General features: G+C 42.2%; 1 protein-coding gene across 1 annotated transcript; it reads right to left on the reverse strand.

The window, feature by feature from the left end:
- Positions 1-405: 405 nt before the first annotated feature.
- gatad2ab (GATA zinc finger domain containing 2Ab) lies at positions 406-27,242 on the reverse strand. Its single transcript, XM_041936003.1, has 11 exons — positions 27,110-27,242; positions 9,161-9,469; positions 5,868-5,991; positions 5,585-5,716; positions 5,391-5,462; positions 5,108-5,224; positions 4,695-4,895; positions 4,306-4,555; positions 3,818-4,215; positions 3,473-3,707; positions 406-3,121 (listed from the first exon to the last, which is right to left on the reverse strand). Exons 2-11 carry the CDS (start codon positions 9,454-9,456, stop codon positions 2,988-2,990), a joined length of 1,959 nt encoding a protein of 652 aa, XP_041791937.1. The 5' UTR covers positions 9,457-9,469; positions 27,110-27,242; the 3' UTR covers positions 406-2,987.
- Between the last annotated feature and the right edge of the window lie 464 nt (positions 27,243-27,706).

Below are 27,706 nucleotides of genomic sequence, written 5' to 3' on the forward strand. Positions count from 1 at the left end.
CAAGCAAGTTATTCAAATATAGAAGTACACATATATACACATTTAATTAGCACAAGTGTGTGTAAATATAAATATACACACCCACACACAGAATCGGGTGTGTGTATTCACCTCCAATGTCTCCAATGTTTTAAGCTAAAACTAGCCATTATTTCAATTCAAAAGTCTGTGGTGATCAAATGTTGTTTTATCCAGCCTACAGTCCAAAACCCAAAGATGTTCAGTTCCCAATGATATAAAACAAAGAAAAACAGCAAATCCTCACAAACAAGAAGCTGGAACAAGAGAATGTTTGGCTTTTTTTTTGCTGGTTCATTCATTATCAGAACACCTGGTTAATCTTCTGCTAATCAGCTAATCAAATAACCTCAACATCACGAATGAAGAGCCAAGCCAGCCATGAACGAGGGGTTAAAATTAGTTTTATTATTATTTGATATAGCAGAAAAAAAATCCAAAAAAACATATTTCTCATACACTGTTTTCTTTTCCATTGGGGCCGCGCTGCATTTCGCAGAGCTTCGACCCCAAACAAACGGAATGGTGATATTGTTGTCAAACAGCAGCAGCAGCAGCAGGCAGTAGTCAGGACAGCACAGGGTTACACTTAGCAGGGCACAAAATGATGGGCTCGTTCCAGGTTGCTTATTTTGCATCCACAAGACGCGGGCTGCTACCTTCTGCCTGTCAGGAATGTACAGACAACCTGGAAGATTTCCGATGCTACTTTGAGACAGAAATACAAAATCTTGGGCGATTTAAATTAAACTTTGTACGCTTGTATTTCTATCAGCAAAATGTGCACACTGCATCGTTGCACCATCCTAAATGAAACCCAAATGTACAGTGATGATACCCCAGTAGGGAGGGATAAACTTCAACTGATGCCCAGTTACCTAATGCAGTGCACCATCTTCAATAATAATCAGTGAGCTAAGAAGTGCACTCTGGATACAGGACACAAATCCAACAGGGCAGCAAGACTCCAGGATTGTAATTACATAGCGATGAGATGAGCACCACTATTGTTTCAATGTGAAAACGATTAAAAACGGGACAGATACAGGATATTGAGAAAATAACTGCTGTGGTGGTCAGCCTCTAGGGTTTGCATTTTTAAACATATTGCTTGCAAAACAGCCATATTTTAAAATATTTACAAACATTTCCCCCTATTTTACTGCTTAAATTCAACACATCAATATTCTAATATTTTTAATCTTTGATTTAGTGACATTTTCCATCTGGCCACAGAAATGTCTGAGTACAGCCATCGCTAAGTGGTGGAGTTAGAGAAACTGGACCACCCCAGTGACTGAAATTAAAGAAAACAGCACATGGTTAATAAAATAACTCCATGAGCAACGGGAATTTCCCATGTTTAATGTAGGACATATTGTACTTCACTAGCTTATCCTGTGCTGCTGCAACCTGATAAAAATGCACTAGAGCTCACGTGAAAGGCATAGTTAGCTCGATTCAAGGACCTGACATAAATCATACACACCTTAATGTTAAAGACTAAGAAGTTCATGTCATTTGTTGCTATAGGGGTTTTTGCATAACTACATTCTGAAAGCTGTCCAGCTTCTCTCAGACCAATCGTAAGGTGAGCCACTGGACACACAAGAGAAAACAAATCATTTTAAGTGGAGATCCATTCAAACTTAGGGCATAAGCATATATCTTTACTAACATGACCCTATAAATAAACCCAGAGACAGTTTGTCTATAGAAGAAAAATAATGCACCACAACCTATGACTAAAAGCAAAACAATGTCAAAAATATGACATTCCTTACACCCCCTCAGTTTAGCATGAATTCATGTTTATATCCAGAGAGGGTTCAAATAAACTAGAAACCTTCTAGCAGAAGGGATTCCATTTGGGCTCCACTAGTTCTTTGGAAGGTTTTTTTTTTGTTGGTTTTTTTGTCTTTGTCTTTTTTTTTCTTTTTTTTTTTACAATATTCAATAAGAATAGTCCTCCAGACATACGCTCCGTGTCTTTACATGAGTCAGTGGGACCTTAATCTTTATTCTTCCTCTTCATCTTAGAAAAACAAAGTATGTAAAAGTAGGCCACAACATGGAACCCAGCAGATGTAAAACCACCTCAACAGTAACATTAGCCTGTAAATTCAGACCTCGACAATAGGCCACTTCCAAAGTATCAGGGAGCACAATATTTCAAACACAGTATATGACTTATAGAAGAAGAGACAAAATCCTACCATTCAGCCATACAAAATAATCCAACACACATCCACTTCTCTACTATACACGCTGTGAGAGAAGAGGCGGTCTGTGTGCAGATAGAGATCATTTTTACAGTCCTTTTTTTTTTATTATTCATTTTTGCAAAGCTGAAGCAGTTATTATTTTGTGGATGGTCCTTGAAGCTCAACCACAGTCCCTGTGATGAGGTCTTCAGTTATGTTCGGTTCGGCCGCCAGGTGGGCCGGAGTCTGACTGGCTCAGACTGGAGAGGAGCAGGACGTAAGGCGAGTACTTTATTATGTAGAATAGTGATTTTTTTTTTCCCTGCCTAATCCAGAGGCAGAGGAGCTCAGGGATTTATTCCTCTTGGAGGTTCCACCAATATACAGGGAGGGAGAGGCAACATTGCTGGAGAAGTTTGTAAAATTGTACACGCCCATGTAAACCCCTACCCTCAAAAAAACAAAAAAAAAACAAAAAAGCTACCCAGATTCTATTTGACAAATTCCTTGTATCCCAGAAGCCCAAGCTGTCGCAGCACAACTCCAATTTGGGATGAAGGATTCAGGTAAGGAAGATAGTAGCAGAAATATCTGAGGAGGAGGTGAAGGAACGCCTGAATCCAACAAAAAAACTACGCTGATTCTCCCCTGCACCATTGTGGCCAGAGGTGGAGTCCATAGAAAGGATTAGAATGATAATGAGAATGGCTGCTATTGATATTAAGAGGGGTAATAGTTATGATGTCAGTAGGGAATAAGATTGCATTATTTCCATGTGTTGGCTGCTTGGGAGATGGAACGGGAGGGAATCATGTCCAGCAGGTACTCTCGCTGACGTTCGACAGCAGAGGTGGTCTTATGGGCAGACAGGCTGGGGTTCACGTAGGCCATGGTCACAACTGTCAGGAAACAAACAGATCAGTGGTCAGTGTACTGTAGATCAAGCTGTTTTACATTTTTTCACACACTCACAGTATTTTGACTCATGTAGGAGGAAGATGAAGGAAGAAGTTGGGCGAAAATGAGTGAAAAGTTTCAAAATATTTTGCCCCTATGAATGAAAACTGCAACTGACAATGACACAAAGAGAAATCCAAAATGAAAAGGCCTAGCCTGAGAAAATGGGAAGAAAGACTGAGGAGTGCCAGAGAGGAATCTACCTTAGAGGAAAGTGATTGCCCCAGAGAGGAGCAGAAAGCGAGAGCGGGTGAAGCACGTTCTCGGTCTAACTTCGTCGCGCATTTATCTACCTGTGTTGCCACTGCTCTGCTTCCTCCAGGCGGCCACGTTGCCCTGGTTACTGCCGCTGCTGCTGCCGCCGCTGACCTTTGCCCCCTGCTGCAGTGAGCGTGCTGCAGCATGCTTACCTGGCCTGCCGCCCAGCGCCGCTGCCGTCACTGCGCTCTGCAGCTGAGAGGAGGAGGTGAATGAGTGGGTCATACCACGAGCGCTCACTGCAGACTGGAGGCTGTGTGACAGCTGACTCTGAACGGACAGACACAGCGATTGGAGAAGTGTTACTTAACAACTGACCTGGGAAATGATGTTTTTAAACCACAGTGTTCATCACCAACACAATCACTGGCCATGCTCACCTGCTTAATGGAGGAGTGGTGGGCAGCCACAGATCTTTGCTGCATGGCAGCCCTGACCTGCTTGTACTGCTGGGACACCAGCATCTCAGTCTTGGACAGTGAGGGAGAGGAGGACGAGGAGGATTTAGACACAGAAGAGGAAGAGGAGGTCGCCTGCTGGAGGATACGCTGCTCAATCTCCTGCTCCTGTTGGAGTGCTTTCACAAAGGCTGCCTTCAGCCGATTGGTGTGCTCAGCCTTCAGGGCCTTCTTCTGATTGGACGACATGCATTGGTCACACAGGATGGTCCCAGCCTTCTCCTTTCTCCAGCGGGAGGTAAAGTCCGTCTTACACTGGGCGCAGGTGTATGGCTCTTTTGGAATGGAGCTGGCCATGGCAGCTGCTGGGCCCAGATTACCTACATGAAAAACAGAGAGCTTTTTTAGGCCATAGTGAAACATGTATATTGTACTATACAATCTACAAACGAGTGCAAAGATCTACCCACCCCTGCCATGCATCTCCAGAAGTTTTTGCACCACTTCTTCCAATCCCAACAAGTAGATGAACTCATTATTGGCTGCCGAAGGCAGGAAGTTGAACTCAGGGGCAGGAGGTTTAGGTGGAGGGATCTCCAGCAGGGTCTTCTCCAGCTGCTTACGCAATGCCAGCTTTGCAGCTGCCTGCCGGCTGGCTGGGGAGTCATTGATGCTAGAGTTCGGTGACACCGAAGAGCCCTTTAGGCTGGTTGGAGAGGCCTGCACACAAACATGAAGATGTCAATGCTATAGCTGACCACACACATGAAATCTATGCAGCCTAGCAATGGAAAAGAGTATTCAATCCTATTTATCTAGATGAGTGTTCAGCGTTTGCTTAGATATTGTGTGTTCTCACCTGAGGGATGTTGACCATAACATTACTGTTGGCCACATTAGCCACCCGAATGAGTCCCTGCTGAATGATCCTCTGGCCCTGGACCTGGACATTGGGCACAGAAGCCCTGGGAGCCAGCAAGAGCGGAGGAGGGCCTGAACCGCTGTGCTGCTGCTGTTGCTGACGGAGACTGGCTATCTGGTGGGGAGTCATTGCAATAGGCTGTTGGCAGCACACACACACACACACACACACACACACACACACACACACACACACACACACACACACACACACACACACACAGACACAGCCATCACAGATGCATGGAGCAAGCAAGGAGAAGACGAAGTAAGAAATTAACGAAGAGTTCTTCAAATCTTAACTTTTTCAAATTAGTACACTTCAAATGTGATGAAGCCCCCCACACTAACCTGGGCCCCTCTGACCAGGGGTGGCATTACAATCTGAGAGTTGTGTTTGGACGGGACGTGTTGCCCACCCCGCACCAATGGAGGAGGGATGACTGTGCCTGAGCTTCGACCGGCCACCTGTAAACACAACAGTGCAAATGTATAGTGTATGACACAGTCAAGTTTTTGCAACATCATGTTACAAAAGCATTGCTCTTTGTGCCTCAACATTTACATTCATACATCAACCCAGGCTCTGCAGCACAAGTTACGGGAGGTGCCTCTAACAAAATGAAGTAACTACCTGGAGGGGTCCTTTGCTTGATGTGATGCTACCTCTCACCAGTGGAGGAGGAGTTGCTACAGACCCAGCAGCCTAGAATTTAACAGGGTACAGTATTAGTCCATGAAGCTGTTTGTACAACATGAATAAGTAAGTAAATAAGCCCCAACAAATTATGATTAAAAACCAGCACTCTGATCTTCTTGAGTTTTTACCTTCTGCACAGTGCTCTCCTTCTGAATCTGGCTTTGTCGTAGTTTCTTAAGCAGCACCAGCTTGGCCTCTTGGAGTCTCAGTTCCTCCTTCAGCTGTTTGATAATGCGCTCTCTCTCTTCAGGAGAACTCTTCTACATACATCGTATCAGATATCAGATTTAGTAGGCATACATGTTAAATGTAAAGCTATGTCAGTAATGAATAATCCAAAAATGTTATGAGAAACAAGACTGTTCAGCAAAACAAGACTGTGTTGTATGCAACGCTCAAATGCTTTCCTACCATGAGTTTATCTGTGTCAGTCTTCGTGAAGCAGTGGCCATTCATGAGAGGGCTGGATGGCTCATTGTCTGATAACACAATCACATCATCTGGCGAGGGTGGCTGCCGCTCTTTCTTAATGACACTGAGGGGAAAAAACAAGGAAAGACAGAAAACAATGTTGAGAATGTGATTCATCATTCAACCAAGATTCAACACTGTTTTCTATTTCAGTCTACAATACCAGTGACCATCAAGTGCAAACAATATGTAGTTTTTTCTTACATCCAGTAGATGGCAGTATATGATTATGATTTTATCAGCCCTGTTGTAGTACAAATGTGCTCTGGGACACACAAGAAGACAAGAACCAAGAGATCAATAATGGAGTAATGGCGGCAGGGGAAGATCGCAACAACCCATTATTTCCAGCGAAAGGAAACGTCAGCGGACAGACCTGCTCTTTCCCTCCCAACAGACACAGCAAAGTCAGTCACAAACAACATGCAAACAGAGGACGAATTAATTGCATTTTTGTTTTTAGGAGGAAAAGGCTTAAAGCTTTAAAATGTTAAGTGGCTTTTCCTCAGGACCAAGGAGAACAAAGGCAACTAGTGGCAAGCTATATATGCATCAATACGGAGCAGGGTGGAGATAAGAAGTAGGGGGTGGTGAAATTTTACAAAGTGTGGTGGGAGAATAAATCTGCCTCGATCACAGCAGGGATCCTGCCAGGTCCTGAGTGCTGGTACGTTAAAAAATAGAAGTACAAGAGGTAAGGAGAACCGGTGGAGGATGAGGTAAGGTAGAGACCGTGATATATGACAGTGTGAGAGAAGTATAGGTTTCAGTCATAATGTGGAGTTATGCGTGCACACATGCTGTGAAGTTATATAATTGTTCAGACACTGTCGAGTGAGAGGCTTCAGGGCTTCCTACTTAGGCCCAGTTTACCACCCAGACAGGGCCTCACCCCTCCCCTACCTCCGTGGCGAGGCCTATGGCCTAGCCGGATCGGCACAGCCTGGGCCTCAGCTCTCCCCTCCCTCCCAGCTGCCGACACCAGAGTCACAAGCTGAGCAGAGCGGAGGTCCGCTGGAGACACTGGAGAGGGTGACAGTGAGGGGGAGGGGAATACATGGCCAGGAGCCAACCTATTGTGTACACTCTCTCTCTCGCTCACTCAGTCAATCACTCAGTCACTACTTCACACACCCCTCCCCCATCCTTACTTACTTGTTCATCTTTTATACTCCAACTCACTGACTCAGTTCTTCACACTTTTTCACAATAACCATGTTGTTTATACTTGCATTATAAGATGATAATTTCAGCTGACTAAGCAATCACAACACAAACCGCAACAAACATTTACTGTCATAGTGCTACTTTGCCCAGCTGCTTGGAATGCAATCAAACCTTTTTAAGACATCACACTGCTACTTCCTGGAAAATACTTCCTTGATATATTTCATTCAAATCTAGAAAGAAGTCTAACATCCTGGCACTTTAAGCACACTGCTATTCTGAGAAGGATTACTCTCCCAAAGCTCAGCTGAAGCCTGAACAGACAGCAGTTTACCTCCTCAGCTCTGTTTACATTCCATACATACAACACAATAAAACTATGTCCGACACAAGAAGAGAGGACTAAAGAGCTTCATCATCTTTCATTAACAGAAAACCTATTGGTGACCCGGTGCCTTGAATGATTTGGCATCTTAGACAAAACGTCATGGACTAGCTGGTGATGGTTGCTACTACTCTATTGAGAACAGCTTACACAAGCATCACAACACACAGCAGCTTGGTTATGTAAGGCCCAGTGTTTCTGCATGCCTCGGCTTCTCCGATCATGGCTTCACACTGACCCAGCTATAGGATTGCTGAATCAGTCTTAATTAGGTGCAGCAGGATCGTCCGTTCACTGCTACGTGTCATTTTAAGATACGTCTGGCTCTTCACGTAAATGAAAAAGTTGATCTACAAATAGGCAACAGGCCTGGGCAATATGTGCTCAGATACTGACATATTTTTAAAAATGTACACAAAACATTCAAACCACTTCAGAAGAGAAGGGAGTATTGCTTCTTCTAAGTGACACTCGCTTATACATGAAACCATTCAAGACGTGTTCAGTCCAGTTACTGCAGTATTTTCCAGCACTGGCTTCCACTTCTTTTCATTGATAGTTTTAAAAAGTTGGCCGACACAGACTAAGTCTTCTGTATACAACAATAATGTAATCGCCTTGCAGTGAGTAAGCACAGAAACACATGCTGAGGGTTAAACAGGGGCCGAAGCTGACACTTATGATATACCACAAACAGAGCCAACGCACGTTCGGCTTAATCACCTCTCTGCTCCACTTTAACTGCCATTACATCAGTGTGTGTATTTATTGCTCTACCAAACACATCACATGACATCAGGCATTTCTCTGTGTGGTCATGTGACACACCCACCACCCCTCCTGGCCCCTCCTTTCTCTAACTGCTCCTTCCAATGTGGAAACCATGGCAACGGCCAGTTGAAACCAGTTTGTGACACATAGCCTTCATTTTGTGTGAAGTGTGAGGCAGAGTTCAGGTGCTGCTGTGGGAGAAAATGGAGCCCAGGCCTCAGGAGCCTCAAACTTTTCAAAATGGGGGCAGGCTGTCGTCAACCACACGGCGACTTCCTGTATGACTCCTGTCAGACCACTTGCTAGTGCAAAGTTAGAGAGAAGCCTGAAACTCCAATAGACACAACTGTACGCGCAACCACGCGCTGTGCATGCGAGCATGATATCCAAGGCCAACAGAACATAAATAATCCTTAAGAAGTTTTCAAACAAACGCATATGCACAAATGCAAAGTACTGTGCCTCAGTTGTCAGCTTGTGTGAAGTCCTGCTCGCCAGTCACATCCCTTTAACCCATGATGAGTCAACATCAGTTAAGCATAACCAAACAGAAACACAGCAGCAAACTATTCTTTGCATTTTATGCCCTCACAGATACACACTAGTTTGTAAGGAGCTTATGGTGCATTCTGTCCAGCTGGAAATACTTACAAAGGGTTTATTGTGGACAAAGTTGGCTGACTATACAATTTTGAGGCCCAGTGTACAGGATTAGATGCAACTGTTTAAGCTGGACTGTTTATACTATTCCTTTCAATGTTGTTCATAGACTAATGACTTTTGACAGCATCATGTGAACGGGACAACAATATGTTCTTCATGACCAACAAGCTCTCGGCCTCTTTGCATGAACATCACAAAGCAGTGCCTGTGACCAAATCAAACCCCATGATCTGTTTCCTTGTCTCACCTTTTGGATGTGCTCATGTCAACAGGCTCGTCTCCCGTCTGCACCTCCACCTTGATAGTGGCCTTCACTTCCCCGGATTTTAGGATGCTAGCTGCTACCTTTGCAGCATGCTCACTCTTCAGCTTAACACCCTCAGTTCCAGATCCCACCAGGGCCAGGGAAGCTCCAGCTGCATCGCCTTTCTCCAGCTTAACCCGTTTACTGTCCATGTCCCCCAGGGATCCACCATGAGCCGCATGGTCCCTCTCCAGAGCACGCTTCTGGCTTCGTGTTTGACGCACTGCCTCCTCTGACATGGCTGCTCTCACCCTGGAGACAGAGAAGACAGAAACAATTGGTTACAAAGAGCATAAATTCATTTACAAAACGGAAAACAAACACTGACAAATAAGCAAATAATGAGATACATTTTAATGTCAAGAGTTCTATCCAGTTCTATTTAAAGAAAAACACACATCATCTTCCACAGCCAGTACATTTAAAGCCAACAGAGGATACCCAGAAATGTAATTTGGACACAGAGAAGACAAGCAGAGCTCCAGTGAGAAAGAAGCAGTCCTATACATCTTGCAAAATAATCTATTGGTTGAGTTACCCTGACTGAGGTATGACTGGGACCTACTGTATCTGCAGTAAACAAAGTGGAGTTTTCATTGCAAGGAACACAGAAAGTTGTAACTGCCTCAATTCAATTTAAAACTGAGACAATAAAACTGGACAACAGCATTTCCAGGTGTGAGCTCTGCAGTGACAACTGTCCTGAAGGCAGCCTCTCTTGCCTTTGTGTCAGAGGCAGCAGAGTGACTGAGGAAGCAACATTATGGAACTACTGTACCTTAAAATAACAACTTCAAAATCAGTTTGATGGTACACTGGCATGCAATAGGGAATATGATGCTTCTGTCATCCCTATTGTGTACCCCAAATGGTTTTCCCCCAGATGTCCTCTGGCTGGTCTGCCTCAACTCTGTGTGATTTACAGAGTTTGATGGTGGCAAGATAGCGTTACTTGTTCCTACAGTAACTGCTAGCTGCTGCTAACTGTACCTGATGTAAGCAAGTTGGCTGAGTTAGTGACAGCTAGCTGACCCTGTCCAGACTGGACTGAGAGCTTGGTGCACCAGGGGAGTGTTGGTGTTTACATCGCTAGCACAGGAGTTTTAGACTGCCGTGAGGAGGATTTTTTGACCCGGAGTGGGGAATGCTGGCGGAGATCAGCGCTGGAATGGGCACCAGAACCGGAGCCGGGCTAAGAAGCTTCTTCAGATATTGTAACAGAAGCAAAGAGACCAAAGAGGACGTTGGTGAGAGCTTCAGGAAATGGAAGGCTGCAAGACAAACCCCAAACTGGCCTTCTTGCTGTTGGACTAGTAAATAATGACTGTCTTGCTATGTCTTGTGCTGTTGCACTTGTTTGATGTTTGGCTGTGTTAACAAAGCTGCTGACTCGCTAGGTTTTGATAAGATGTAATGCAATCATAACAAATGCACACGTGCAGCTGTCCATATTTTAACTGTGGCGTATAAGCGTATGGTAGTATGGTGTAAGAAAATACCAATTCTTAAATAATGTTGCTTTAACAAAAACTCTAAATCAATCCCACCAATTGTATGTGAGCATGTGCTCTTGTTTCAACTACTTTTAAATCACATTTTATTCCACATACTGCCATTGCATTAAACCAGGGACCAAGACTGTGCAACCAAATCTGCACTGCTGTAATGATATAAAATATGAAGTGGCAGCAGTAAAAAATGAAAATAAAGAACCCTGAAATGTTTTTGTTTCACCCTGAACTCAGACATCCACTGGTCCTGACAAAATAACCCTAAACTAGAGAGTCCATCTACTGTATGCAACCCCGGGTTTAATAATCATCCCTAAAAAACGACTGATTACATACTTTCGCTTACATGAAGATTTTGTTTGATTTAGCTGATATTTGTAAATGTACAAAAAGGGACAACCCAGAGGTGTATAGGCGTCTCCTGTTCTACTGCCAGTGCCCCAGATGCTGACCCAAATCTCACTCACTAAGATTTCTGGGAAAACCTATTACACAGCAGAAAAATAGCACCAACACTGTGCAACATTCACACCAAGCACACCGATGTAGGCCATGCACTTATTATGGAACAGGCACTCGCAGACTTTTCTGAATAAACATTTCATAATAATCGTCATAAAAATGTGATGCTTATTAACACAAAGGATGACCATGTGTCTACCACTGCATACTCTGATGGATGCCTAATGGATGAGTTGGGCTGAAACCAAGTGCACATATGCATATGCACCATCTTGTATGTCTGATTCAGAAAACTGACTCAAGGTCTTCTAGTCCAACATGACATCATCACAGCTCCACATGACCCTATCCCAAGATTCCATGAGAGACAAAAAGCGCTTCCCTGAAAAACCGGTTCAAACTGGTTTGCGATTGAGAGAAGGCGCAGGTTTAACCCCTGGAGAGACAGAGTGGCAGAAGGGAGGGAGTGGAGGGAAGGAGACGTGGAGGCCACATGCACGTCCCACACAGGGAAGGAAGGAGGAGGGAGGAGGAGAAAATTATGTTGTTGTCGGACATTCCAAAACGTGTCTGCCAGACAACGGGAGGTTTGATGCATCACTGATGTGATGATCTTCTGTGGAAGTCAAGAGTCTATGGCCGCTGAGACATTAAAAGCTTGTCATCAAAAACCCACCTTTCATGATATTTGATACTAGATTAACACCATGTCAGTATTTGGACACAATAAACATCTTAAAACATTATCTCTGATATCTTTTAAGGCTAAAAGATTAAGCAAAGTACATAACTCACTATAGAAATCTTAATGTAGATAAAAACTCCCACTACGTGTCTGCTGTCTGTAAAGCAAAGCATTGAAACAACTGCAAAGTAAGGTGGGAAAATAAGACAGATTTTCAGCTATTTCAGCAAATTTCTGTCCACAGTCGGGCTGCAGTTTGTTCTAACAATTCACATCTGTGAATTCAGTTTTATGTTCAATGGAAATATGACAAAGGCATCCTTGGTACTATGCAAGAGGTTGAGTTAAGAGATGCTACAAATAACTAAAACAATGAACACATCCAAAATAATGCAACTACAACACAGCTGAAACACTCAGGTCTGTGTTTGCATATGAGAGTGTGGAGCCTAAATTGCACCCTGCTCTGGTACACAACAAGGACAGATGTGCCCTGCTGTACCATCCCTGGACACAAAGGCCATTTATCTGCCAGAGATGACAGCTTGTATGTGGGTGGGTGTGTATGTGTGCATACCCATATACCACACACAGAGCTTCAGAAAGCATAAGACTGTAGAAATGGTAGCTGCACATTGCTCTGGCTGTAACAGTGTGGCAGTGAAGCGTGTAAGTTACAAAATGACTGTAACCCTTCGGGACGGTGCGGTGTCAGACCTGCATGTTACTAGGACGGCTGTGGTTGCTAGTTTCAGGTCTAGAGACACGTGGCAACTTTAATCCCAGAAGAGATGGACGGCATAATGAATCCAATGTTTCCTGTGCTGGATGCACTGCTGCTAAGCAACGAGGGGGGAAACCAAGTAAAATTGTTGTTCATGCATATGTTGTGATTTTGTACGCTCACAAGACAGACTGACAATGCCCTCAGTGAAGGACCCCCACTCACTGGAGCCCATTTTCTATTAAGTGCCTCAGTTTCTATATGAGCCCTGAGGACTTCCTGTGAGATAAAAGGTCATTCACAACCTCTGGGTTATAGGAGACTCACAAGATGAGCTATCAAACCTGTGAACAACAAAAGTGTAGGAGATTCATCTAGAGAAGGCATCCTAAAGCTGATTGTGTTGCACACAGACACTTCACAGTCTATTTGCGATGACAGGAGGAAACAGGGACAAGCAGGTATAATACAGGTGCATGAGCCAAAATTAAGGACACACGGCTCCATTTTTTCTGTCCAAGTTAAGCCAGTCAAACTGCAGGACGCCTTGGTTTGAAAACCAGTATGTGTGAGAACATCTCAGAGGAACATTTTTTTTTTCACACAGCATGCTTTGCTTTAACTTACATAAACCAATCTGGTTTGAAGGTGGACATCAGAAATTTTTATTCTCGAGGCCAGGCAATCAACACAGAAAGGATCCTGAATCAATCAGTGCTAGTAGCATCCTTGGCAGTTTCGATGCTCCCACCGCTCCATCCATCCAGCATGTAAGACCAAATGAAACTGACACTACAATCTCACAAACAAGTCTGACTTGTCCATCAGCAGGTCCATCGGGAGATGCCTGGAGGGAACTGGTACCCTAAACCTCGCAGCCTGGGATTCAAGGATACTGCCCACAATCCTTGAACAGAGCTCCACTCCAGTATCTATTTCTCACTATGAAGCCTGCTAGCCATGCCACATAACAACTCTCAATTTACATTACTCATATATCCCATGCACTCCTGAGGTTGGGCTCAGGTTGTAGTCATTTAAAAATGCTGGCTGATTTTGAAATCAAGTTTATAAATTACCAACACATTCACACAACAAGCATAAGAAAAACACTGCATCATACACAATACTGTTTACTATCAGGATAATTTTGAGATTGCTTTTGTGGGTGCCTCACATTTTAACTGCATGGCATGGTTCCTGATTTGGAGAATTCAAGCACCTTGAGATGAAAAGGCTGAAGTCTGACTAGATATGTCGCTACTACATCACCACAGACTTTTCTCTGAGGAATGCAGGAATGCGTCGGCAAAGCTGAACCATCAACAACAAAAATGGATGGTCAATAAGTTTTATACCCTGTACATAGTGTATGTTTGTCTGTTTGAACATAGCAGCTGTTATCAGGTATGCCTCATCAAGTGTTTTTTTTTTTATCTGTGGTTGCCAGCCACATATTGATTTTCTGTTTTGTCTTACCATTTAAAATGGCTAAAATCTTGTACCGTAGAGCTGCTCGCAGCACACTGATTCACTCAGCCCCTCCTTGTTCGATTCTCGCTGTCTCTCTCTCACAAACACAATGACAACAGACTCGTCCGTGAGTGGCCCCTCCTCACTGTGCACACTTTGAATCAAAACACGATTATACACAGTAGGTAGGATTGTTGTTGGCTTTTCCCCACTGAGAAGACAGCTGGCCGAATTCCTGAATAAAATCAGTCCAGAGTTAATGAATGGTGAGTATCATGAACACCTTAGCACACATTTGGCCGACTTAAATTTGTCCAACTTAACTCTGACAAGGTAGTCCATCTACTGTATGTTCTTAACACAATGATATCAATCTCAGAGACCCAACGGTCAAATAAGTTAACAGCAAGCACGCTAGCAGTCTAGTAAGGATTAGCTGCTGTCAAGTGAGCTGTTTGCGAAAACCCAGTCAAGCCAGCCCCTGCTTGGATTTTGATATGTGTGCTATTTGTGCTGTTATGGTACCGGTGCTTGGAGAGGGACAATGCAGCAATGGAGCTGCATATATAGCTGCATATATATATATTATTTTATATTATTATTTTTTTTGTTATTTATCTGTCACAAACTACTTGGAAATTGAAATATTTGCAGTGGAGCACCTTATATACAGTATTATTAAGTAATTAATGTAAGAAAGCGAGGGTGATGCAAAAAGATATGATACACTCAGCTGTTGTGCAAATTACTGACATAAATCATAAATTGCACAAATGAACTGATACTGGATTTTTAAGGCCAATACAGATATCAATATGTGCTCATTTGTTACAAATATAGAATACTAACCTGTTAGCCAATAAGCTTTAGAAGATAACATACTGACTACACGCAAATGTTTCAGTGTCTACATTTTTACAGTTAGACCCAGGGCCCAGGAGCAGCTCTTCACAGCTGACATTTTTCAAAGTACGTAGATATATTTCTGCATTTCTTCGTCTTCCTCACTGTACCAAAAACTGTTCCACAAGTCCAAATGTGGCTCGTACCAAACCATGAATTTTGTGGACATCACCATCATATATCTGCATAATGTTGGTGACACACAGAACACTACAATTTTTGAGTTTATCGTATGCCAATGTAACGATCAAACCTCATTAAGATCTCTTTGATACACAAATGCATTACCTACAACAGCAACAAAAATAACGAGAGGATGACAAAGGGAGTAGAAGACAGCCAGTGATTAGTGATCTGCATCTGTTCCTCTCAGGAGACAATGGAGGAGTAGATGCATCTCCCTCTCCTTTCCCTCAGAATAATAAGGCCTGAGGGCAGAGCAGATCTTGAGAAAGAAAAATAACAGAGGATGAAGGAGTTAGAGGCCACAAGGTCTCTGCTGCCCAATCAAATTAATCTGAGGGCCTTTTCACACACGTAGCTCTTTTGCTTTGTTCTGATTCAGGGGCTAAAATTAATCAATTGGTGCACTTGTCCCTCGGTTCATTTGTGTTCACGAGGCAACATTCAACAGCAGTCCACAGTTGTAAAGAAATGTCATCCGTGAGCAAACCACGCTGTTATTGGTCAGAAATCTTACTGAAAGGATTCGCCTTAGGGAGATAACGTCCTGTCTTCTTTGTTTCCCCAGAAGAAAGCATGGAGCATCAGCAGCATGTGGGCTTATTTGTTTCATTGTATTTCTGTGATTAATATACCAGTGTTCATTAAATGTATAAAATATCCAGGTCTACCGAGGACTACTCTAGACTGCAACTAGAAAACAAGGTGCTGTTGCATCTGACTAGATGCAAAAAGGAATCTCCAATAAAGATGGGCTCTGCTTCGAGTTGGTTTAGTTGATTGCATCCTTGCCGCAAAAGAACTACTCCAAGTCCTAGACTGGAAGAGAGCCAAAACCACACTTTCTTGGTGATTTTGGAGCGCTTGTTTTGTACGCATCCAAGTGCAATTGCTGTGCTAACGTGCCCAAATTGACCGAACAACTGCTCCAAACAAAAACCGGTTTGAATACACCTTAAAAAAACAAATGCCTTTGTCAAATCAATACATTTAATAAATTTGCATTTCTATGGAACGGCTAATATCAGAAAATGATGAAGATCTCTCACCCCTGTGTGTAGTGTGGCAGGATAACATGCACTTGTCTGAAAGCAGATGGAAATCTTGTGACCTGGACTGACACTACATGTTTCATTCTCAGTCAGTCTCCTATTGTGTCCAGTAGTTCATAGAGAGCAGATCAATGGCAAAGGCTCATCCCCCCAGGTAGTGAGCTAGACTCTCATCTACAGCACCGTAATGATCCCCCCGCTGAGACTGGACCCAGCCAGCCAACACATTACCAACCATTTAAAAAAAACTGAGGCTTTCCAACTGTGTCCTTGGGGTTCAATGAGAGGAGAAACAACAATTACGCTGTCCAATAAAAGCAATACAAGTATGGATTATTATTGCCCAATAAAAGACAGCAGAGCGACAACTCTTTTTCTTGTGTGGCTAAGGGACCCTGGCCCTTGTAATATTGAATTGATAGCTAAAACTGCCAATCTTACTACCAGATATGACCAGGAGATCATCTTCTTCCATTCGGGATGATTACTTACTACCCCTACTGTTTTCTTAATGTCAAATCCCACTTAAATATATTTTTTCACTTACGCAATAATTTTAGGTTATCGAGGAGTAAAGTTCTTTTCCTTTGGGATATCGTCGAAATAGAAAAAAAACATCAGACTACCTATGCTAATCTGTGCTCACCAGACTAGGAGTGGGGGCAGGGACCCAGCTGAGGTGGTGCCATGGTTGGGGGAGGGAGAAGGGTGCAGAGCGCATGTGGTTAGCTGAGCCATAATCTAACTGTACCCAAGTGAAAAATACTCTTCCTTGTCTTCTCTCTCTCTCTCTTGCTCTCTCTTCGTCCTTCCCTCTACCCCTCCCTGCCTCACACTCCCTCAGTTGTTCTGTTGTAGGCTCGGCCAGCCCAGAGTGTGTGTGTGTGTGTGTGTGTGTGTGTGTGTGTGCGTGCGTGTGCCCCTACTGGTTGTGTCCCGAACGCCAAGGGTTAAGCCCCTGCCATTTTAACGCCACTGACAGATCAGACCATTAGGGTGTTACCTAACAAAATGGAAGCCTTTAACCCTGAATCTGCCAGACTGCCTCGGTGTGTGTGTGTGTGTGTGTGTGTATGTGTGTGTGTGTGTGAGTGAGTGTGAGTGTGAGTGAGCGAGTCAGAGCCACACAGAGTGTATGTATGTGTGCGCATGTCTCCACCTGGATTCTCCCTCAGCAACATGACAACGACAACAGCAGCGAGTCTAGGAAGTGCAAACCAGACTTTTGTACAAGAGAACACAAGAATGCACGAACATACAGCATGGCCACATTAAAACATATATGACTATGGTTGTTCTTAAAAAAAAAAAAACATGGGGACAAGCTACTTGTTACTGTACCATTATAACAGAGAAGTAAGACACAACTAAAAAGCAAACATCATTCTCACAACCCACATCTCTTCTGGATTTTGGCGAGCACACCATTAGCAGAACATAACGTCTGGATTATGAAGCTCTAAAGCACCTTAACATCTCAAGTCAACCTTCTCTAGCAGTTTTCTTCATCCTCAAATCACAAAAATCACTGCATACATTTTCAACCACAAGTGTTGACTAACTATAATAAAAAGGAATAGCTAAATGTTTTCAAAAACCCTAGACGGGGATAATCTCCAATTTCAGCCAAATTGCTTCCAAATGGTTACTCCATAATCCTGTACAACCAGAAGCCCATACCCACATACAGACTGGAGGGCCAGGACACACGCAGACTGCTATCAGATTACATTTCTCAGAAACGGATGGTAGCAGGAAGTGACCAGAGTAGGGGGGAAAAAAAAGGAGTTTTAAGAGTGCAAAGAAATACAGCATACCAGACAAGACAACAAGGAGCTGAGCACATCATCATTGCACATAGCTGAAGAACACAACTGGGTTAAGTAGGTCAGTTGCGTCATATATTTGAGTAAAGTCAGCAATCACAACTTTGAAGAGATCTTAATCATCAAAGCATTTTTAATTATTGAAAAGACAAAAATCATCTAAAACACAGGTTTCAGGTGTACAGTCTACTCTTATTAATTCCTTGTTGCCAATTAAGTGACATGAATGATGTAATGATACTGTAAATAAAATATCTGATGGTATAGGCAAACAGAACATTCTTCATTTTCATTCAGCCATGCGTGTAGAAAAACTTCCCACGCAGCATTGTTAATTAATAAGCATTTTTCCACGGAGAATGAAATGAGAAACTGTATGAGATACAATGAATGGCTGGATAAGTTGGATGATGTGCGGCAGCTTCCTTGGCTTGGTTAGGTGAAAGCTTTGGCAACAAGAATGCAGCTCCCAGGTAAGTCTCTTTTTCATGAGGCTTCAAGTGTTACTTTAATACACAACAAGTGAGCAAAACTGGCTACACAGTTTCTGCAATGTGGATTTGCAGTGGTAATGCTCTACACTTATGATCATGGGGTTTGACTCTCTGAAGCTTTAAAGCAACAGGCCAGCAAGTACAGCGAGCAGCATATGCCAGAAAGGTTATCACCAAGCTTAGCTAATAATTAGATACTGAAAATGGTTAGAATTGTGCGACTAAGTATTGATGACATGCTTTGTATTTAACAAATTATCTTTTTATTATCTTTTTATTTGATGAACGTGGGCACTGACAAAATTAACTAAATGGGTTTTATTTCTATTTAAAGACAAAAAAATAAAGACTTTGGGGGTGTTGGACAAGTAATGTAATTGGTGCGTAATCAGCATATGCCCTAACACTGTGTAACACCATAACACCGACGACCGCAATAAGCCTATTCTAAGGCTGACTGAAGTCAATGCGTTCAGTCAGTAGTCAAGTGTTTGTTATCACATTGCCATGACGGTATTCATATCTAGATATCAGTTTCAGTTAAAAAGATGTACTGTAGTTTGTATTATAAGCCACGAAGTGGCTGAACACAGAAGTAACCTCGACAGGTGCCGCTTTAAGATTAACCTCAAACTGTGAATCACCATCCTTTATATTTATTTTCTATCCGACAAACACATGCTCATAAACAAAATGTGTAATTTTTAAACGATACTCCACGTATCAACACCCACCATCTGTAGACTTGAACCCTGGACCTAAAAAGTTTGTTATTTCCTCTTTAGTGAAGAACTGCATCAACATCAATTCAGTCAGTTGCAACAGCGACCATTTTTCACAACATAAAAACATCTAGCAACGTCTAGAAAAACATATCATGCCAATCCAGCCGTTTACCACTCCAGTGTCCTTTACATTTATAGCTGCACCAAACTGACAGTGTTCACATACATAATGCAGTCGGCAGTCTGTGGACTCTAATAAAGCTGTAGTTGTATATGTTTTGAGCACACAATTTACATACTCTACTGAAAATGTTGTCTAGATGCTGTACTACACAAGAGAAAGTTGTTCATTTCTTGTTGTACAGTTCACAGAATAGACTATTTTTAAGGCAGTATGCGTTGCTGAAATTTTATTAACAGAACAATGGCGCCCAAGCTAGCAAGACTCATTAGCATTGCAGTGCTTTATCTGTGCAGGAAGCGTTCTCCACTCCATTAGTGGAGCTGAGTAGTAAACAACTCAGTGCTTCTGTTTCTTGTGGGCATCAAAACAAGCGGGATTGTTGCTTGCATTGCTTCAGAGGACGTTTCTGACTCAATATGTGTGAACTAAACAAGGCTAAATATTATGCTACTATGTGTGACCACTGTCCTCCAGCAGATGAACAAAGGAGAGCTGGAATATGTTGTAGGTTAGGCTTCATAAGTGTATGTGAAATATTTTACATATTTTCTGCCATTGTCACCATCCATTGTAACTGCCAGAATTCAAGCAAAAGCTGCCGCTCTCCACTACAAAGTTCATCTAGCTTGAATGCAGTAAAGACAATTCAGTGCTGAGGGATTTCCTATGAAGCATAAAAAAATTATTCTATACCACCACACCCAGGGACTCTTGGGATGCCTAAAAAGAAGACCAAAATTCAATTCTGGAGTGATTATGGTGGTGTTCAAAGGTCATTTTCCTTCAAAGGCTACATGATATCAGACTGACAATGGACTCATCTAACAGATATGAGGAAGTGGGAATGACAGTGAGCTTCAGGAATGATAATCAGGTAATTTTTTTCCCTATGTAGTGTGACGTGGTAGAAGACAATCAATGTAGCGTCTGGAACACCTCACAGCACTCTGGCACGAAAACCATTTCAGAACTATTCATCTAGCATAACATTATAACACCCATCACAACGATGGGACAGCCATCTGGAGCATTTTGGGGTTCAATATCTTGCCCAAGGACACATGCAGACTGGAGGAATAGGGGTGCATAGACAGAACTGCCATATTGCTGTTAGAGATATATGTATACAGATAAGAAAAAGTAACTTAAAATTGAAAAATGTAGACTTGCAGTTGCAGAAATATAAATTCAAACAGGAGAGTAGGTAAGTGAGAACTATATAAGCTGACAATTTTTTTTATTTTTTATTTAAGTATTTAAAGATATTGGTTCTATATGTATGGTAAGTGTGTCCAAGTCCCGAGATCAGCACAATGCAATTGGTCAATGCATGAAATGGTGATCGACAGGTCCCACCCACAGCATTATCTGATTGGTTACACGTCACAAGTAATAGTCTATCAACACTGAAGCCTACCATGCCACAAATAGGCAAATAGGCTGGATCTGCTCCGGTGAGCGAGTGGAGCTGTGTGTTGAGGGGAAGACAGCAGATATTCCTGAAGTTGCAACAAAAACCACAATCTTATGATCTATTTCTATAATGTAAAGCATGCCTAAATCCTAGTTATACCGCTGAAAAAGTCATAGCCTACGGGATTTCACTCAATGGAGGCCAAAGTGACACTTTTGAACTAGACACTCTTCCCCAATACAATCATTCAGACTAAAACACAGAACACACATCTTTCTTATCTTTTCGCTGCAACTCTACATTGAGATTGAGGGAATTATTAACAGCAGCAGTAAAACTGCATTTCACACTATAATGGTCAAATTTTGCCATTCATCCACGGTTCACATGTGTGCCAAACCATGGGTAATTTTGTGTCTGAAATCTACCAGCTTCTTTTATATCTTACCAGCATTTGGCTCGTGGCTGATGCCAATATCCCACCCTGTAGTTAACCCTTGTTTTGATGACTTTTAGGACAGGCATGACAGTGCACTGATGAAATGTATGTACACACAATCTGCTCAAAACAGCCATGTGGCAGGGAGTCAGACAGGGCAGTTTGTCCCCTCTTGGACACATGCCTTGATGCTGCATGTATCCAAGTTGCCGGTCTGCCTTTTTGCTGAACTGAGAGTTTGAGAGTTGCCATGTCAGCACTGGCCACACAGAGGACACAATTGTTACAGGCAGATTGAAAAAACAACCTCAAAAATGTGTATTCCATTACCTCTAAATGTGCAATTAGTCTTCAGACAGCATTTCAACCAATACTGGTCATGTGAGTCGTCACTTGGGAGCAAAAACGCTCAGTGTTCACACATTAACATTAGCCAAGTCAACAGTAGGTTTCTTACTATCACAGTCACAGGTGCTGCTTATAGCTCTGAAAATATTAGGATTTGACCGGATGCAGAAATTTATGTAACCACTCACCCAACTCCCAAAATTATAAAATGTACAATATAGGTTTGAGAAGTGGCAACAGGCGACTGTTTAGCCAGACATCCAGGACTTTGGTAAAACCCCTGTGAAGGCGCATGACCAAATGTGTTGGATGAAATTTATTTCTTTAGCAATGGGACTACATTTTTAACCAGCTACTTTTGCAATGGGAGACAGCCCACAATACTTGCCAAAACACCTGTGGCAGCTGCTTGCTGAGTTTTGTTTTTGTCCTTCTACCTTCTACTTTCATAAAACCATTGTGAAATGATGGAGAAATCTGTTTGATTTAAGCAAAAAAAAAAAAAAAAACATTTTCACTGAGCAAGAACTAATTAGTGATTTTGTTCTACCTCCTCTTGAAAATAGCACTGCTATGGGAATGCAAGGCAATCTCCAAACAACACTACTTATTACTATTTATTTGAGGACCTTTCATTGCAAGCCATATGGCCCACCTGGTCAACAGGTGGCCATTTACCAAACAAATACCAGAAGTCTTCGACAATGATGCATGTCCAGTCTGAACCAGGAGGCAGTATTCATTGGGCATTGGCCACACAAATTGCTGAGAGAGGTTGGCAAGTATAGTGGAGACTATGAATTAGTCTGAACTCAAAGTGTGTTTGTTTGTGCAACTAAAACTCGAGGAGGTTAGCCTCATTATGTCCCACTCATCACTCCATATATGTACCTTTAACAGTCTAAGGCAGGTTTGTCACATTGATAACACACGTGCTTGAGTTAATATGAAGTCCAACAGGGTAAACAAGAAATAGGGAGTCAAACATTGGTGGATTCCTCTCCTCAAGCTCCAAGAATTGCCCAAGGCCTTTGGGTGGGACCCTGTGGCCAATACGACTACTCCTGTCTTTTGGCATCTGATGCAACAAACAGGAAAGCTGACAGTATGACATACTGTTGCCAAAAAAAACAAGAAAACATTTTGATCTTTAAAATACTATGTAGACCTCCTAAATTGAAACAATACTAGGCCAGAACATACTTGATGACTGAGAATCTCTGATGACTTACAAAACTGTAAAAGGGCACACCTCTTCATACCTGTCTGATCTCCTTAAGCCTTAACATTGCGTCCTGTGCTCTCTGCTTTCAGAATACGGGACTCCTGTTAGTCACCAGAGCAAAAAAGAAGTCTGCTGCCTTTAGAGTCTTCATTTATCATGCCCCGTTCCTCTGGATTAACATCCCTGCTGACATCAGACAGTCTGACTCTGTTGAGTTCTTTAAATCTAAACCTAAAACTCATCTTTTCACCTTAACTTTCATTCAGTTGCCTTGTCTTTGAGTACTTCAGGCCTTGTACCTGTTAAGCCTAGTAGTTAAAGTCCATGTTTGTCGTGCAGACGAGAATACTGTTAACTTTCTGAAAACCACTGCATCTCTTAAACACTCTGTTGTCCTGCAAGCACATGAACATCTAAGCAGTGTGCCTGTCTGTCTGCCCTTCCTATTTTCTCCTCGTCCTCTCTTTTCACTAAGGCTTCCCTGTGCTGGACCATTGACCATTGTAGGACCCCTCTGCCCCGGCTGTCGGTGCCTTATCCCAGATGTTATGGATCTAGATCTTCATTCTCCGGGAGATTTACTCTCTCTGTCGCTCTTATGTTGGCCTTGTCTCTCTCTCTCTCTCTCTCTCTCGGTTGGGTTTGTTTCCTTTCTCTTATCTGTGTGAATAGTGTACTTGAGTTTTACCATGTGTGGTTGTGTAGTCTGTCCTCTTTCCAGGTCTCCATAATGGAGAGGAAGAACATGGCAGACTCCAACAGAGAGCACCCGCCTCTGTCAATATAAAGGGCTCATTCTAAGGTAACAATACACGATTCTTAATTTTTGGTAATTATACACTAAGGAAAACACATTTATGAATATTGCATTCAATTTCTGCCATATTCTACCAATATACCCCCTTAAATCCTTCACACTGGTCCTTTAAAACCACAACTATTCCTGAGTGATCAGAACTTAATAAATAGAAAATGGGGAATGAGGAAAAACATAAATACTTGATCATATGTATTACAGCAGGAAGTTCCATTACATCACATTTCATCTGTGAAACATGATATGTGGCATCTGACATTAGTTTGCATAACTGGTCAATTGCAATAAATACAAAAGCATTGTAGGACATTTTAAACTGTAAAATTACAGTGTAAGGCTGAGGTATAGCCTACATTTTCCTCACATGACATAGGCCTGTTACAACCTGTTTTAGTGTGTGTCTGCAATGCCTCTTGCTTCTAGAATTAATTTGTTTATTCATCAAAGCCTCTCGAGGCACATTTGTGGTATTGGCCTATATGAATAAAATTGACTTGACTTGATTGATCTGATCAAGAGCTGAACCAAAATCCGTCAAAGCCAATCACTTTCAAATATTTAGGAAAAGCAAATTCAACAATGGTGCATAGAATACAGTACTTAGCTCTGACAGAAAGCAGCACGTAACACACTGCAAAGCAAAAAAGTGAACTACCCCTTCAGAGCAAGAGATCAATTTTCACTTTCACTTTTATATGTTATGTGATAGAGACATGCGATTACTACTGCCTGAATGAGCCTAAAAATCATAGTTTTCCTGGTGATATCACTGTGATTTAATCCTAATCTTCAAAATGCAAGTACAACACGGGTCCCTCATCTCTCATCCACACTGACACCGTCTGGCTGGTCAATTTTGAACAGACCTTGTGGTTTCACCAGCATTTACTGTTTTATAATGACTGGGTTCACACTCAACCAGACTCTAACTGCTGTGTTATCTGTGTCCTTCAGTCAGCCACACAGATGTTATTATCATAACACCACAGCCAGATGTGTATGGATAGAAATAGGTCTGAACGATATGCCTAAAAAAATGTTATATTTATATATATAACATTTTTTTTAGGAGGAATGTTAATTTTTCCATTCCATTTTCTTTGCTGGTGTTTGCGACAAACAAGCATGTCGTCTTCCATCGGGTGTGTTGTTCAAGTCTTGTTGGGAGTCTTGTTGTTAATCATTAGAAAAGGAAGTAAACAAAGACTAATGATGGGAGGTGTATTACTAATAACTGCTTTCTTCTAGCCAGGAGTCATGCAAGGGAGGGGAGGCCAGGTAGGTAACTGTAACCTAAAATAAGATAATCTAAGGTTAGCCAGCTAGTTGTAATTTAGGGACGTGGCATGGGTCTGCCGTTGGTTGCTTCGTAATGTTAGCTAATAAACTAATTTGCAAATGGCAAGGTTCTTAGAATAATGGAGCCAGTGGTGCAAATAATATATATGAACATTATACATTGGAACATGATTCTAAATATGAGTGTTACTGATTTTTTATGATTAAGTTTTCACTTTTGACATTCAGGCAAATATATGTCACGTCAGTGTTTTGGTTAATGCCCAGGATGATGCTTGCTCGCGCCTACAGAGTGTGAGCTCAAGCACCAGGATGCTATCTGCTGTTCACTTGATGGCCCCATAATGAGGACTTTCTGAAAATTTCACATGCAAATGTTACATAGGAACTTTAACAACAATGAGCAGGGTACCTTTGACCCCACGAATAAAGCGAGTGGTGGAAAATAAAGATATATATATTTAAAGAGTTTCAGTCCTTATGCCTATGAATAAGACTGGATCACAAATCATGCCTGTCTTGTTACATCATCAGGGTGGGTTTTCATAACAGGCACCCCTCCTGAGGCAAATTCAAGGTCCATCATACAATGCAAAGCGACATGCATCCCCCATTACAAGCAAAGGGTGCCAAATGTCTGCTGCTCTAAAAGAAAGGCACTTGCTCAGCGGAGGTAGGAATATACACACTCCTGTTAAGCTTAAGCACACCTCAAAGACAAGTGAACACAAAACTGACTGTGTCCTCAAACAACATGACCCGTGCTGCAGCTTGCTGTAGATGCAGTGACTGCCCAAGGGGGGGAAAAAAATCACCCAACGCTGAGCCATAGTCATTACAAGACTTAATAATTCAGAATTATATCACATAAATAAAATATCTCACAATTAACATCGAATGATTAATATCACAGGAATGCCTTCAAATACTTGACTTCAAAGGGATATGAACCGTATAGTAGTTAAAGAGCATGTCCTTAGACATCTCGCTACATACATTAAATGGTAAATTTGGTCTGTTACAGAAACATTGGATATTCTGGTACAAACACAAAGTATGCGTTTAGTTGTCTGTAGTCTGGTGTAGGTGATGGCTACTAACCCGTCGTGGACAGAGAGACACACACCCAGACGGAGCACCACCGTCCACCATTACGCCTCCATAAAAAGGCTTTTCACGGTTGAGCTAATCTGACAAAGTTCTGAGATCAATGGCTCATAAAGCCATAATCATACCCATCCGCAGCTAAGAAGGACAGTCAGCTTAGCAATAACCGGTAGCAATACTGGTTATGATGTTCATAAACTTAAGTGACCCAACTTTGTCCAAAAGAATAGCTACCATTACCTATTTGCAACTAACCCATCAACAACAACAAGCTATCTCATGCTAACGTTAACTTGGCTTGCCAACAACAACCTGTCCATCTGTCCGGCTACAAAACCAGCGGCTAACTAACGCGAGCTAACAGCCAATTGTGGTCATCAGGGGTAAGAGAAATTACAGGAAAGTCGCCCAACACTTGAACATATATACCCTTAAATATGATGGTATAGACTATGATATTTAGCTTGGATGTCTGTACGCGTCCAAATAGCGATACACGACAGACAATGAAACCGACCCCATCTCAGTGAGCCGCTAGTGTTACAAGGCTAGCTAGCGAGCTATGTTAGCCTGCTAACGCTAACTCCCTGGACATTCGCCTGCCCAGCCAGACAGACGTAAAATTTATTAACAAATAATCAAGCGTTAATTACAGACAGAAAATGACAGCTTTGTCTCACTATTTTGCAACTTCATTATGGCTAAACAAAATTAATAACTTACATTATATCTGACTATCGGTGCATCCCAATACAAGTTTGCCGGGGAAGTTAGTTTTAATATCCCTCGACTTTTGAGGCGGTTTGTTTCCTGCCAGTCCGTGCTCGGTAGGTGTATGCGTGTAGCTGAGCGACACACAAACTGTTACCTTGCACGTTAGCGGAGATCAAGCTATGCTAGCTAGCTTAACTTACGTTAGCTGAGCTAACACCGAGAGAGAAACTTCCTTTCGTCGTCATACATTAATTGAAAATAAAAAACACTGGATTAGTTGATATGATAATGAAATACGCGAACTTACGAAGTCTAGGAGGAGCCTGGCCGAGTTCCCCCGCGATTTTCTGATGTTTGGTGTGTATTTTGCTGGCTTCGGTGTAAAAATCCCGGGGATCCCCTCTCTTCTGTCCGCTGCCACTCCGGTTGCCAGATAATGTAATGAGCCACCACAGGCGGCGTCATGCTGCGTTCATACACACCTCGGAAATGTTAATTTTCCAACTGCTGAGATGGAAGGAAAATGCTACATTTAGATGTAATAAATAGAAGCACTGTGGATGTAGGGGGAGTAAAAACAAGGACGGGACGGCTACTGAAGGGGAACCAAAACTTCTGCATGGTCAAATTTAAATATATAAATAAAGAAACACAACAACTTTATTGTATGAGATCATGTTATTATACTCACAGAATCTTACTTTATAACATGCTCGTGTGACAATGGTTGCTTGTAACAGAACCTTCCCAGTTCCTCTGTTTGCTAGTCCTACTCCAAGAACATTAAATAATGAATTAAAAGAAGGAACCACATTTTGCTGAATAATAAGTATGTTTACAAGCTTCTCTTATTTACACTTCTTGCAGTCTTTACTTAGGCTCTGCAACTTACCAAACAGAAAGC

This window comes from Chelmon rostratus, chromosome 4, assembly GCF_017976325.1.
Source record: "Chelmon rostratus isolate fCheRos1 chromosome 4, fCheRos1.pri, whole genome shotgun sequence".
NCBI lineage: Eukaryota > Metazoa > Chordata > Actinopteri > Chaetodontiformes > Chaetodontidae > Chelmon > Chelmon rostratus.

Coding starts and splice junctions, on each gene's coding strand:
- gatad2ab (XM_041936003.1), bottom strand. CDS start 9,456: ATGTCAGAGGAGGCAGTGCGTCAAACACGAAGCCAGAAGCGTGCTCTG. Junction 5,992..9,160: donor GACATGAGCACATCCAAAAG/GTGAGACAAGGA, acceptor TTTTCCCCTCAG/TGTCATTAAGAAAGAGCGGC. Junction 5,463..5,584: donor AGGAGAGCACTGTGCAGAAG/GTAAAAACTCAA, acceptor GTTAAATTCTAG/GCTGCTGGGTCTGTAGCAAC.